Source organism: Dermacentor variabilis, chromosome 10 (genome assembly GCF_050947875.1).
Source record: "Dermacentor variabilis isolate Ectoservices chromosome 10, ASM5094787v1, whole genome shotgun sequence".
Taxonomy (NCBI): domain Eukaryota; kingdom Metazoa; phylum Arthropoda; class Arachnida; order Ixodida; family Ixodidae; genus Dermacentor; species Dermacentor variabilis.
In genome coordinates this window covers 67,749,144-67,763,988 of record NC_134577.1, presented here as the reverse complement: position 1 = coordinate 67,763,988, position 14,845 = coordinate 67,749,144, and the positions used below count along the sequence as shown (strand labels likewise).

The following is a 14,845-nucleotide window of genomic DNA, read 5'->3' as shown; positions in this document are numbered from 1 at the left end:
TGGCAGCGCAGGGCATTCCACGTCCAAAGGGAGCCGGTTTCTAACAACGAGCGTCACTTCATCTTGCAGACTGGGCGGTCGTTAGGGCAAGAATGCATGCCTTATTGGCGTTATGGACAAAGGTACACGTGGTAGGCAAAAAAAAAAAAAGATGTCTGAAAGGGACGGTCCACCTCGCTTTGAAATGTAGTTTTGCGTTTGTAGCGTTTGAAAATTGGGGCGCATCATTACAAGCGCTCGCAGACACCTTTCAGGTGCCCGCGTCTCTTGACCAGTTGTCACGCTGTCGAAGCGAGCGCCGCCTACTTCGGTACTTTCCTCTTTCCCGTTTTGGAGCCCCCTCTCCCCTCTTCTGGCTCTCCCAGGACGTTCTTCGGAGGCCCTGGTGGCGTCACTAGTCCTGCATCGACTCGGGGCAGCTTCGAGAAGGCGAAATAAGCAAGAGAGTAGCCAGCGAGGCGCCGAATGCTGGCGCTGCCGGCGCGTACGACGGGGCGCTCGGGGTCGCATCGATTGAGGGCCGCCTCCGCCGTCGCTCGGAAGGGGGTTGCGCCCGGGGAGGATGCCGGTCGCTGGCGGAGGCCGGGAAGCCACCATGAGCGTCCGCCGTGTCCGGGGCTCCTTCAGGGGCTCTCTGCGACAGTACGTAAGCGGCGAGACGTCCAAGCGAAACCCGGTGAGACACTTCCAATGGGTTTACCAAAACGACGAGTGGCACATTGCCTACGGTAAGCGAGCGCACACCTTTCTACGTGTGCCAGTACTTTTCGTCTTTTGCCTCGGCTCGAGAGAGCCCAGCACCGCGGCTGCGCGCATGTGTGCAGCCTGTAGCAGACCCCCCCCCTCCCCCCACCGCACTTTGCTCGCTCTGTCGCCCCTCTCTTCTCCCTTTCTGCGAAAGATGAAAAAAAGGAAAGGATGGAGAATCCGACCTGACCACTGTTTCTTGTTCCCCATGTCCCGTTTCTTTCTCTTTCACGAATCTTCATGTGACCTCCTCCGGGACCCCTTGCAGACGACGGAGATGAGGTGTCCCTCATGTTCGCCAAGTTTGAGGTAAGTGTCGTCTGTCCCGCGCGCCTTCCATTTCTCGTTCACGCTTCTTTCTCTCTCTCCCTCTTCATTTTTTTTCTCGTCTGCTCGCTTCCCTCCTCCCTCGGTCCCAGCTGCATCTCGCTCCTCTCTCGTGCGCGCTAACGAAAACTAGACGAGTAAATCTCGGTTGATTTTGACTGTTTTCTTCTGAGCGAGGACAGGATACGATATTCCGTGTCTGCATATCCGTTTTCGAACGGCCACTTCTCCCGAGCTCCCCCGATTCCCCACGGTCCCTTAAAACCGCTCTGCATCGCGATCATCCCTCTACAGCGAAGGAGAAGGAGAAAAAAATATGAGAGAGAAGGCCGGACAAGGGACCTCCGAGGTCGCACAAGGTTTCGGTAGTGAAAAAGGGGATGGTGGTGGGAAAGGAGGATGTTTCGTTCGGGATGATTCGCGTAGCGTAGTGTGCTTAGTTCGGAACGGGCTTACAGATCATAGCGCGTTGACGTCGTGTCCGCTTATATACGAGGCTTGACTAAAACCTTGCGGGGAAGGCGCTTGAGGATTGGGGGGAGGGGGTGGCGGAACGATATACGCGACGCAGCCCGATACGCGAGGCCCACATCGCCTCGTGCTTGCTGCCGAGAGTCCCTCTCTCCTCGCGGCGAGCCGAAGAACGGCGAGGACAGTCAGCGGTCGTTCTGTCGGGCGAGCGGGCCCAACAGTGGGAAGGACGACGCTCGTTTCGGCCTCAGCTGGTGGCGGCGGGATGGGGACGGGGGAGGCCGGTGTGCGTGGCGCCGAGAAAGAGCAGAAGTGCCGAGAGCTCCGCACCACGGGGACCTCACTCTGTCGTCCTCTTCGCCGTCGTCTTCTTCGTCGTCGTCGTCGTCAGCACTGTGATCGTCGACAACACCGACGCAAAGTAGAGGCCTCGGAGCTCGCGCCGTCTGAATAGATAAGAAGAAAGAAAATGCGAGGCCCGTTTCACCACCCGCTACCGTTTTGCTTCAGTCGGAGTGGGCCGATCGTTTTGCACTATCGACTCCGTGGAGAATACGAGCGCGCGTTCGCTAGTAGGGGGGGGGGGGGGCTGGCTTTACGTTTTACGGTGATCGAGCGGCGAAGGGTTGTTAGGAAAAAAAAGGTGCTCGGGCTTGCGGAACGCAATAATAAGCGACGAAGCGAGGGATACAGAAACGCCGACGCGGAAGGCGGGGTAGGACGTTATAGCTTCACGGAGGAAAGTAAGGGAAACGAGCGAACGTCTGGGGGGGGGGGGGGGGGTGGAGGAATGGGGAGGAGAACTGTTTGTTGTCTCGGCACGAGACATTTCCGGCGCTCATGGCTCTATGACGAGCCTGTCGTACATGCTCTGCTCGCAGGAACAGCGACGCGACTTCTCTCGCTCGCCGTGCGATCGTGTCTGAGACAGGAGACCGTTATGCACACACACACACATATATATACTATACGGGTGCACAGCAGCGGCGCACATCGCTCGGTTGTAATAACAAAGCTGAATAATATGCGCGCCGCGCTAGCGTAAACCCTTCGAGAGGTGGAACGAGTTCGGCCGGGGAAAAAAAAACGAAAGAGATCGACCCGCTTCGTTCTCTTTCTTTATTTCTTTCACGAGGGAAATAAGAGATTGCGCGACAGTGTCTTGCGCCATAACGACGGGATATCGCGTTTTCAACGAGCGCGTTGCGCTGCCCTCTTAGAAATCGCTCCACAGGCGTATACTCCAATGTCTCGCCTCCGTCTGCCTACGGGATGAGAAATCTCGACGAGGAAGGTTTCTAGAATGATCGCGCGTATTTTTGATCGTGCTGTCGAGGCGGTACGCTTCGTTTACAGTTTAGCAGCGGTGGGCGGTGTGTCGGTGCGCGGCTCGGAGCTTCGCTGTTGCTCACGTAAGCGTAGCGCGTTTCTGCTGCAAAAAAAAAAAAAAAAATAAGAACAGAACGTTCGTCGCGTCCTCCAGCTCCAACCCACTCCTCGCATCCTCATGCAACCCCCCTCCCCCACCTCTCTTACCCAAAACCCGCCAAATAAACCAGGCTCGCCGCACTTTCGCTTCGCTGACGCATGTGACCTACTTTCTCCGTTGATTGTTTTCGGGCAACGGCTTGAGAGGCGAACTTTTTTTGTTCGAATGCTCGACAGAGAAGGTATACGCGCGATAGGTCGTCCTTCTTCCTGAATCGATTTGCGCACGAATGAAATGACTCGCGGCTCCAGCGCGCGATGCACCCCGCCTCCCCCCCCACCCCCTCCTCGTTGCCAATGTTTCTAGCTGTTTCCTTCTGCCTCGCTCTCTCTCTCTCTCTCGCTCCTTTCTTTGTTTTCGTCTGCATATTTTTGTTTTCGTCTGCATCTTTTCCGCCCGGTTGCAGACGTCGCAAGAACGTGCGAATGCGAGTTGGCCGACGATAAGCCGTGACACTACTGTGCTACGCGCTGCATGCCGCAGTTGGATTGCGCAACGAATGGCGCGTGTTTACGCGCGGTGACAAAAGAGCGTGCTCGCACGTCGCGAATCAACACCGTCGTTGAGGCCAGCTTTGCGCCGGGAATGTCTCCGTCTTCTGCTTAGGCCTAGCCAGGGTTGCTTTTCTCCCTGCGTCCTTTCGTTTGCTTCATTTATATACTTTTTTTGGAATTATTCTTTTTTCGTGCCCGTCGGATGTGCGAAAGTGATATTGAATTTTGCGATACATTGCAAATGACTCAGGAAAGGTGCTTGTATATATATACACACATTTCCCTGAGAATGCCGCTTCTCCAAACGTTCCGCTCTGCTTCTGTAGAATCGAAGAAAGGAATTATCTACAGAGTTGGCGCGTCTGTGTCCTAAATACGCATGAGTGTAACGTCACGAAGGTGAACGCACTGTTTCCGAGATAAAAAATGAGTCTGCTGACTTTCTTCTTTCTCGAGAAAAAAAAAAGAAGCAGCACAATTTGCTCGTGAACAAGGTAGAGTATACGTTGCAAGAACTACGCTCATACTGAGCAGATACGAAAAGGGATTTATCGTTTCGCTCGACATCGTGTCCAAACCTTAAGGGACTACTGACGTGAAAGCAGGCGTGTCGCCAAATAAAACACAGATTCGGGCAGTTTGCTTTGTTTGTCCGGCAACACCGACACTATAAGTGTCTCATTTCCGGAGAGGCAACCTACAGCCGTGCATATTCCTCCCTCCTCCTTATTCGTCGTTTGTTTCGCAAGAAAGTACGGGTGTATTTTGTACGTAATTTGAATCTTTAACACTTAAACGTCCGACAGGCACGCGTTATGAACCCCCCCACCCCTGACTGCATTCGTTTACACATCTCCCTATAAACGATTCCCGCATTTTCTCCAGAACTCATTCCTTGACAGTGTTGTGCGATCAGCATTACGCCTTGTCACCGGGTTGCTTTCGTATAAAGGAATGTGTCGTGTTGCTGATATTCCACCCCATAAGTTTTTCGCGGTCAGAGAGTGAAGGTAAATTCATTCCCTCAGACGAGGGGACCACGTTCTTCACGTACAAGAAGAAACAAATGACATAGAACTCTCGATGAGCCCGAATTAATTTCTTATCATCTTTAAGAGACCCACTTAAAGATGTTTATGGAAGTCTGGTAAAGGTTCATCAGAAGAAGCTCTAGCTCGAGGCAAAGTCCGATTTATCTACTCAATTAAATGTGGAAAAGTGGAAATGTGGAAAGAAATATTTTTTATTATACAACCGCGAGACCAATTTGAGTCAAATTCGTTTCATTTTGGAGACAAATGTAAATTCTAATGACTAGTAAATATAATTTTTATTTATAGCCTGCAATTATTTTCTAATAATTAGCAGGAATTGGTGAGCTAGAAAATTTTAAGTACGAAGATAACAAACCCGTAACTCTGCACCAAATATAGATACCTCAGTTTTGTCAAATACATCTGCTATAGAATCAGAAGCGGACAAATTTGATATACGAATTGACAATTTACGTGAAATTGTTACAATGTTCGCAATGAACTTGCGAAAATCCTGTTCACAAATGAGTAGCATACCGATCACAGAGTGTTGTGTAATGCATAAATTTTGTCCTCTTCCAATGCATTATTAAGTGCTGTTCACACAATTGTGATATGATTTTTATTGCTGCGTTAAAGAGATGTAAACATGATAGTATCGTCTTTCTTTTTTTAAAATTTCGCGATTTTTCAGCAAAGATCATAAACTACGGTTGGTGGTGGTGAATTCTATACTGAAGACTGTTCTTAAACTTGGCATCTGTAGCTATTTTAAAGGAAATCTTATAAATTAGGATTCCGTTTGGATTACGCACGGCAAGTATTCAAGATCCGGTTTATAGCCTTTTATAATGAAGGTTTCTGCTGTGTTTGAATGAATTTCGGCTGCCAGTAGTATTGCAGCGAGCTCTGCTACCATGCATTTATATAGGAGCTCTAGAGCTAAAGCTTCCTCTTAAGAAAGCTGTTATAAATGGGACCGCCGGACAAATCTCAAACTGCGATTCGTTTTATTTTTTACGTCAACGCGCAAGAAATGATCATATATCAAAACTGCGAAAAATTGAAATTATGCTTTTTAAGGGCCACTATAATTAAATTTTTCTCTTCTCCCAAATGCAACAATGAAACGTGATTCGTATCACTCCATCGGTTGGCTCAGAAAAGCATTAATGAGTTTTACTGGAATACGAAAATCGAGTTCGGTCCCGTGCTGAAAAAAAAAAAAGCTTCATTTTGATAACTGCCGCTTTTCGGGGACTAGCTCGCTCAAAAACGTGGCATGCCCGTTATGGCAAAATATTATTTTTTTTTTTTGCTTCAGCAACAAGCTTTCTTACGATGGGGAACTGCTACTCAAGTGCCCTAATAAATCTAGAGAAGCGCTGTCTTGTGAACTTGCACCAACGCTTCCCCAAAAAGATTTCTTTGTGGAGCCCTTGACTTACGCACGTTTTCAGTAATTTGTTCGAAAGTTTGATGCACAATTCCGCGCCATTACCGCGCGAATAACATTAAAAAAAAGGATACACCAGACTTGTGTGACCTATTAGGGGGACATCCCAATTCCCAGAGAACCTGTTTTTTTTTTTTTTTCGAGTGGTTGCACTGCGAACTTAAGTTGCCTGTATTTTAACCACACGCTTTTAAATAGCAGCCATCATAAGGCTCGCCCTTTTGAAACTTTGCCTTCACAACACTTTCGAGCATTTGCTAAAAAATATTCACAAAAGCCTTAATCAAGCCACGAACACTGTGTTTCAAGTGCTAATTTGCCATAAGATTCTCCTCGTTGGCGCTCAGTTTAGCCTCAGTGTCATTCAGAGTTCCCCTAAGGCAGCAGGCTAAATTCTGCGCCGTTCATAAAACACACCTATAGCGCCCTGGAGCGCTTTGAATGCGTAATTTACTGCAAATACCGCAACACACCCAAACATTTCGAACTTCGCCTACACGTCACCTGTCCCTTATTTTGACCGCATAAGCAAGGAGCCTGGTTTTGTTCACCGAAGACGCCGAGAAAACTCAATGCAAACCTTGTGTAACGCATAAAGCATCGACGAAACGAAGGATGTTTGAGTAATAACGAAATTCGAATATTTTTTGTAAGGGTTATAATTAAACTAGCATCAATGAAGCCTCCCCACACACTACGATTAACAGGCCCCCTTTCCCCTCTTTTTAGCCAAATGTGTAATGCCTGTCATATACAGTTCTTTTAGGACTCTGGAAAACATTGTCGCTAACGGCGGCATGCTAATCTTTAACATTTGAATAAGTAATTGAGCACAAATGCTACAATTTATCTACACATATCACGCATTTATCGTACGTGCTCCTACTTCAACAACATCTGGCAATGTCCCTCCCATAATTCGCATAAGATACCGCGAAAACCAACTACACGCATTGTTACGCTTGACAGTTTAAAGAAAATGATTGTTCACGAGTTAGTAAATAAACGGCACACAGATAGCCCACACACTTAAAGCTTTCGATACACATTATCCATTGCATGGCCTCCATTTTGTTTAAATATGAGACTACTGCCGTGCTGGGTCCTCTCACGGCAGCGGCGAGACATCGTAAACGTTTCACGCAACACCTTTAAACTTATTTAAATTAGGTTTCATTTATCCCCTAATTAACTCACACACTTAGTTTTCAGCCCTAACGTTTCTCACACTTCTTCAAAATTATAAATTTCGTCAGACGTCCAGTTTTCTTACGAAACTGCGAAAGCAGGCATATAACATTTTTGAGCGCTTCTTCGCTCTCTCTCCCAACACCAGTGTAGGGTAGCAAACCGCAGACTAATATCTGGTTAGCTTCCCTGCCTTTCCTCTTCATCTACCTCTCTCTTTCTCTCTTCGCTCTCCATCTATACCGACGACATTTGTGTTTGGAGATCGGGTGTGACGTGACCTCAGCTTCGTGAGCGGCGTTGAAAGTCAGGCACTTTAACACCATATCCTATCTTCGGCAACAAGGACTTCAAATATCACGTGAAAAGTGTGCAGAAGTGGCATTTATCAGGAAAGCAATTTCTCCATACGTGATATCCGTCGACGGGCAGATTACCTCGTATGGCACAAGTCACAGATTTTTGGGGGTAGGTATAGACAGAAATCTCTCCTGGACACCTCGCGCGAATTATGTTGAAAAGAAAAGCGCCTGACGGGAACTTGCCATACGTTTAGGGTTCTAAACAGGAAAGGCCTGGGGAGCGTCAATACACCCTACGCTGCAACTGTACAGGCTCTTCTTTACTGAATTCCTGCGGTACAGCCTTCCGGTCACCTCCAACACCTGCAGAACTAACCTGAATACAATACAAGGTATCCAAGCCCAAGCCCTCAGGATATGCCTTGGTCTACGGCGAAGTACGTCAACGACTGAGGTTATTGCAGCCGCTCAAGATTAAACTGTTAGAACGCATACTACCATTGAAACAATGCTTGTGCATCTGTAATACCCTTCGCCCGGACCCCTACACACCATCTCAAAAGTCTCCCAGCAGAAAGGCCCAACACGACATTCAGTGCAACTGCGTTCGTGCACCGTGCCTCTTACGTCAGAATACGCACCTGCGGCACGACTTGCGATTCCTCCGTGGTGTGCAAGTCGTACTCAAGTAAACCTCACAATCCCGGGACTTCAGAAAAAGTTGTATTTGCCCTAATCTGCACTCAAGCTGTTCAGTTTACTCCCATTGTACTAGAAATACAGCGAATGCACACACGTCTGTACTGATGGATCAGCTGCATCAACCAGTTCCCATGACGCTGTAGTTATACCAGCAAAGGGATTAACGCAACGGTTCAAAACTTCCCATATCACTGTGTCTACAGCTGCAGAACTCGCGGCTCGCTGTGGTGTACCTCATGTGCTTAATGCAGAGAGCCCTAGAAAATGGACAGCGTTCTGAGATTCAAGGCCGGCGTTACAGTCTGTACAGTCGTTGTTCCAACATGGAACTCACGATCAACTGACGTGCGAAATCGCGAAACTTAACGATCACGTCATAGAAGAAGGACATGATATGGCTTTTCAGGTACCAGGCCATCGCGGTATCATTGGAAATGATGATGCAGATAAGGCAGCTCGCCCGCCAAACCAGGAAGACCACTGCGTCTCAATTCTTCTCTCAAGGACAGACGCTGCGAGGCAACTTCGCATTCTAGCACGCACACTCTCGCCAGCCGAGTGGAATACCGCACATACAAGGGGCACCGGCCCTGCGCTGCAACTTGGTCTTCCGGCCGGCCTGCACCGACGCGAAGCGTCTCTTCTGTGTCGCTTGTGGCTAAGAGTTGCCTTCACGAAAGCTTATTTAGCAGTAATTGGAATAGCTGACAGTCCTGCATGTGATGTCTGCGGCTGCGAGGAGAACACTGACCGCCTATTGTGCCACTCTGCTCAGTTGGAAGCAGAAATACAATATCAGGAAACTGGATTATCCTCTTCTGAGTGAACAGAGAGTACTAGAACACCGCGCACACCGATCATCGGCTCGGTAGGCAATGAAGGCCCTTTTGTGCTTTCTCTTAGAACGCCTTGCTTGTGCGAGCGCCTTTTGACTCGATCTGTAGTGTTGTCCGTGCATGTCTCTCTGCCTCCTCCTTCTCTCTCCCTTCCTTCTATTCCCCTTCTCCCTTCCCCCGGCATAGGGTAGCCAACCAGGCTCTTGACTGGTTAACATCTCTGCCTTGCTTTTATATATCCCTCTCTTAGCTGTAAAAAATAAATGGAATTTTTACTTAATGCATCACAGCAAGAAAAGACACCAAACCAAATCACATGTTAAATATATGATACTATCTATCCATTTGTAATAGCCTTTGTTTATTATTCGAATCTACCTTGTAAGACAATCTTTCTTACTTGCATAACACAACTTTCATGTACATTACCCCTTACTATAGCCTCTGGCTATGGGTCTAGACAATTTTTGTGTATTTTTTCTGGGATGTAAAAAGAAATGCTAAATTGAATTGTGTTTCGAGCTATGGAATGGAAAGAAAAAACGAAAGCGCTGTTGTAACGTTACGATACTGCTCTGAAAAATGTTATAACATGCATCACGTTGCTAATCTCATAATCCCGACCATATAGCCTACAGGCAATGAAGCCAAAGTAAGCATACGGGCAGTTAGGTGCGGTTGAAAATGAAATGTAGAAAGTAACGAAGAAAAGAGAAATTAAAGCAGACAAAAATATAACTTGTCGCCGGTGAAGACCGAACCCCCGCGTGATGCCATCGGGCAAAAAAGTGTGTTTCACATATGCCCGCCACAACTTTCAGAAGCGCTGGTTAATACTCCCATGGCTATAAGTAGATGTAGCCCTGGGCATGTTATCCAGCGTACTAGAGTACATGTACATATGCTAAATAGGGGTCAGATCGATGACCGTTTCTGTAGCACAATTGGCAGTGCATCATACGCGTAATGTGCAGGTTGCGGGTTCGGCCCCCACCATACAAGGTATCTTTTCGTCAATTTTAATTTCATTTTTTTCCTTCATTATATTCTACATTTAACTTTCAGCCTCAGCTTATTACCCCTATGCTTTTCTTGGCTTCATTGCCTGTTGGCTTTCTATAATCGCGAACGAAAATCGAGCCCACTCTGTTTCCCTCTCGTTTATTGACAATCTGATTGATACGAAACACAAAAGGAGGTTAATCATGCTTTAAACAGCAACGAAACCATCCTTATCCCTGAAAAACTGCGCAGCCAATACGAAGTATGGCATAACCATCCTATATTGTCACCTGATGCCATTCTGTGTAGTAAACAGAAATCACCAAGGAGAAATATCCTCAAAATACAAAAAAGCAGTAATATCTGAAGAACGCTCAAAATCTTGACGTGATGGTCCCGCTGTGATTTATTCCTAAGAGCTTTAATTTAGCGTGTAGAACGACGCGAAATCGAACTTTGTATGCCCGCACAAATTTAGCGATATATGATAAATTTCTTGATTGAATGAGTTTAACGCCCCAACGCAGCACTTCGGGCTGTATGAGCCATTGCACTGGACGGCTCCGTATCAATTTTGACCACCTAGAATTTTTTCATCATCATCATCATCATCATCATCATCATCATCATCATCATCATCATCATCCACCAGCCTGGTTACGCCCACTGCAGGGCAAAGGCGTCTCCCATAATTCTTCAACTACCCCGGTCATGTACTAATTGTGGCCATGTTGTCCCTGCAAACTTCCTAATCTCATCCGCCCACCTAACTTTCTGCCGTCCCCTGCTACGCTTCCCTTCTCTTGGAATCCAGTCTGTAACCCTTAATGACCGTCGGTTATCTTCCCTCCTCATTACATGTCCTGCCCATGCCCCCCATTTCTTTTTCTTGATTTCAACTAAGATGTCATTTAACCGCGTTTGTTTCCTCACCCAATCTGCTCTTTTCTTATCCCTTAACGTTACACCCATCATTCTTCTTTCCATAGCTCGTTGCGTCGTCCTCAATTTAAGTAGAAGCCTTTTCGTAAGCCTCCAAGTTTCTGCCCCGTACGTGAGTACTGGTAAGACACAGCTGTTATATACTTTTCTCTTGTGGGATAATGACAACCTGCTGTTCATGATCTGAGAATGCCTACCAAACGCACCCCAGCCCATTCTTATTCTTCTGATTATTTCAGTCTCATGATCCGGATTTCCGGTCACTACCTGTCCTATGTAGATGTATTCCTTTACCACTTCCAGTGCCTCGCTACCTATCGTATAAACTGCTGTTCTCTTCCGAGACTGTTAAACGTTACTTTAGTTTTCGGCAGACTAATTTTTAGACCTACCCTTCGGCTTTGCCTCTCCAGGTCAGTGAGCATGCATTGCAATTGGTCCCCTGAGTTACTAAGCAAGGCAATATCATCAGCGAAGCGCAAGTTACTAAGGTATTCTCCATTAACTTTTATCCCCAATTCTTCCCAATCCAGGTCTCTGAATACCTCCTGTAAACACGCTGTGAATAGCATTGGAGAGATCGTATCTCCCTGCCTGACGCCTTTCTTTATTGGGATTTTGTTGCTTTCTTTATGGAGGACTACGGTGGCTGTGGAGCCGCTATATATATCTTTCAGTATATTTACAAACGGCTCGTCTACACCCTGATTCCTTAATGCCTCCACGACTGCTGAGGTTTCGACTGAATCAAACGCTTTCTCGTAATCAATGAAAGCTGTATATAAGGGTTGGTTATATTCCGCACATTACTCTATCACCTGATTGATAGTGTGAATATGGTCTATTGTTGAGTAGCCTTTACGGAATCCTGCCTGGTCCTTTGCTTGACAGAAGTCTAAGGTGTTCTTGATTCTATTTGCGATTACCTCAGTAAATACTTTGCAGACAACGGACAGTAAGCTGATCGGTCTATAATTTTTCAAGTCTTCGGCGTCCCCTTTCTTATGGATTAGGATTATGTTAGCGTTCTTCCAAGATTCCGGTACACTCGAAGTCATGAGGCATTGCGTATAGAGGGTGGCCAGTTTTTACGGAACAACCTGCCCACCATCCTTCAACAAATCTGCTGTTACCTGATCCTCCCCAGCTGCCTTTCCCCTTTGCATAGCTCCTAAGGCTTTCTTTACTTCTTCCGGCGTTACCTTTGGGATTTCGAATTCCTCTAGACTATTCTCTCTTCCATTGTCGTCGTGGGTGCCACTGGTACTGTATAAATCTCTATAGAACTCCTCAGCCACTTGAACTATCTCATCCATATTAGTAATGATATTGCCGGCTTTGTCTCTTAACGCATACATCTGATTCTTGCCAATTCCTAGTTTCTTACTAGCCTAGTTCCTAGCGGCAGGTACTCTGTTTCAATGAAGTGGCACCGGTCCTCACTCAATAGCCAATCATTACACAAACAAGCACATACATATCTGGCGAAACCGGACAAGTTGTCCACTCTGCCACTATGTCGCCGCTGTGTTCCATGCCAAAGTTTTCAAATGCTGTTTGGTATGCCGTTTGTGCTACTGACAGTGATGGAACGGAAGCACATTTTTTTCACTGCTTTGGAAAACAAAAGAGCGGGGGGGAAATGCCTTGTAGCGCATATTTTAGGTAAAATTTTAGGTAAATAAATCTCATCCATATTAGTAATGATATTGCCGGCTTTGTCTCTTAAAGCATACATCTGATTCTTGCCTATTCCTAGTTTCTTCTTTACTGTTTTTAGGCTTCCTCCGTTCTTGAGAGCATGTTCAATTCTGTCCATATTATACTTCCTTATGTCAGCTGTCTTACGCTTATTGATGAACTTCGAAAGTTCTGGCAGTTCTATTCTAGCTGTAGGGTTAGAGGCTTTCATACATTGGCGTTTCTTGATCAGATCTTTCGTCTCCTGCTATAGCTTACTGGTATCCTGTCTAACGGAGTTACCGCCTACTTCTATTGCACACTCCTTAATGATGCCCATAAGATTGTCGTTTATTGCTTCAACACTATGGTCCTCTTCCTGAGCTAGAGCCGAATACCTGTTCTGTAGCTTCACCTGGAATTCCTCTATTTTCCCTCTTACCGCTAACTCATTGATCGGCTTCTTATGTACCAGTTTCTTCCGTTCCCTCCTCAGGTTTAGGATAATTCGAGTTCTTACCATCCTATGGTCACTGCAGCGTACCTTGCCAAGCACGTCCACATATTGTATGATGCCAGGGTTAGCGCAGAGTATAAAGTCAATTTCATTTCTAGTCTCGCCATTCGGGCTCCTCCACGTCCACTTTCGGCTTTCCCGCTTGCGGAAAAAGGTATTCATTATGCGCAGATTATTCTGTTCTGCAAAGTCTACTAATAGCTCGCCCCTGCTATTCCCTATGCCATATTCCCCTACTGACTTGTCTCCAGTCTGCTTCTCGCCTACCTTGGCATTGAAGTCGCGCATCAGTATAGTGTATTTTGTTTTGACTTTACCCATCGCTGATTCCACGTCTTCATAGAAGCTTTCGACTTCCTTGTCATCATGCCTGGACCTAGACCTGTACGACCTTCAATTTGTACCTCTTATTAAGTTTCACAACAAGACCTGCCACCCGCTCGTTAATGCTATAGAATTCCTGTATGTTGCCAGCTATCTTCTTATTAATCAGGAATCCGACTCCTATTTCTCGTCTCTCCGCTAAGCCCCGATAGCACAGGACGTGCCCGCTTTTTAGCACTGTATATGCTTCTTTTGTCCTCCTAACTTCACTAAGCCCTATTATATCCCTTTTACTGCCCTCTAATTCCTCCAATAGCACTGCGAGACTCGCCTCACTAGATAACGTCCTAGCGTTAAACGTTGCCAGGTTCATATTTCAATGGCGGCCTGTCCGGATCCAGGGATTCTTAGCACCCTCTGCTGCGTCACAGGTCTGACCGCCGCCGTGGTCAGTTGCTTCGCAGCTGCTGGGGACTGAGGGCCGGGGTTTGATTGTTGTATTCATATAGGAGATTGTGGTCGAGTACTGCACCAGGGTGGCCAATCCCGCTCTGGCGAGGGAGTGCGTTACCGGTTCTGGTCACCGGGATCAGGCCGCACTCCATGCCTTGTTTATACAATTTTATCAAAACGTGGACATTTTTTCAAAATCCGGTGTGAAATTGCGCGGCACCGGGATTCGAACCACGGTCCTCTTGCACGCGAGGCGAATGTTCTACCTCTACGCCACCGCTGTTCAATTTTTTTCCAAAGTACACCTAAATCTATGTACGACAGTTTCTGCATTGCTCGCATCCATCGCAATGCGGCCGCCGAGGCTGGGAGTCGAACCCGCGACCTTGCGCTGAGCAGCGGAACGCCACAACCACTGTTTTATGCTTTATTTTCTCTGTGAGGATGCGGTCAGGCGTATCGCGATTCCAGCGGGTCGCGAGGACAATTCGCGTCGCAGCAGTCACGGTTCGCGTGCCAGACTTGGTGGACGAACGAACACGTTAGCACCTGTGTATACCTACAGAACAATTCGCGTACAAACATTAAACCTCCTGAGACTAATTTTCCGTAGCAGGCTGAAATGCGAAAAAAAAGCTATATGCGTCGGGAAATGCTACGTCAAATCTGCGCACAACCTATCGCTAAGACGCAGGTGTCTTGAGAGTATGCACAGTTCCTCGTGGGGAGATTGAGCTTGTCCGCCAACTTCTTAACGCTTACGGATGACCGGCTTACGGTGAACGGCAACATGGCTGGTAGCGACATGTTGCCACACTTTGTCCAAATGCAATTCGTTTGAGATATTTTTTGTATTGTATGAACGTTGTTGTCGATGGAGA

General features: G+C 47.0%; 1 protein-coding gene across 1 annotated transcript in view; it reads left to right on the top strand.

The window, feature by feature from the left end:
• The first annotated feature begins 541 nt into the window (after positions 1 to 541).
• LOC142560679 (solute carrier family 4 member 11-like) overlaps positions 542 to 14,845 on the top strand; it is a 102,312-nt gene continuing 88,008 nt past the window's right edge. The window contains exons 1-2 of the mRNA XM_075672935.1: positions 542 to 728; positions 1,016 to 1,056. Of these exons, the coding sequence (XP_075529050.1) occupies positions 563 to 728; positions 1,016 to 1,056 (207 nt within the window). The 5' untranslated portion in view covers positions 542 to 562. The remainder of the gene's footprint in view (positions 729 to 1,015; positions 1,057 to 14,845) is intronic.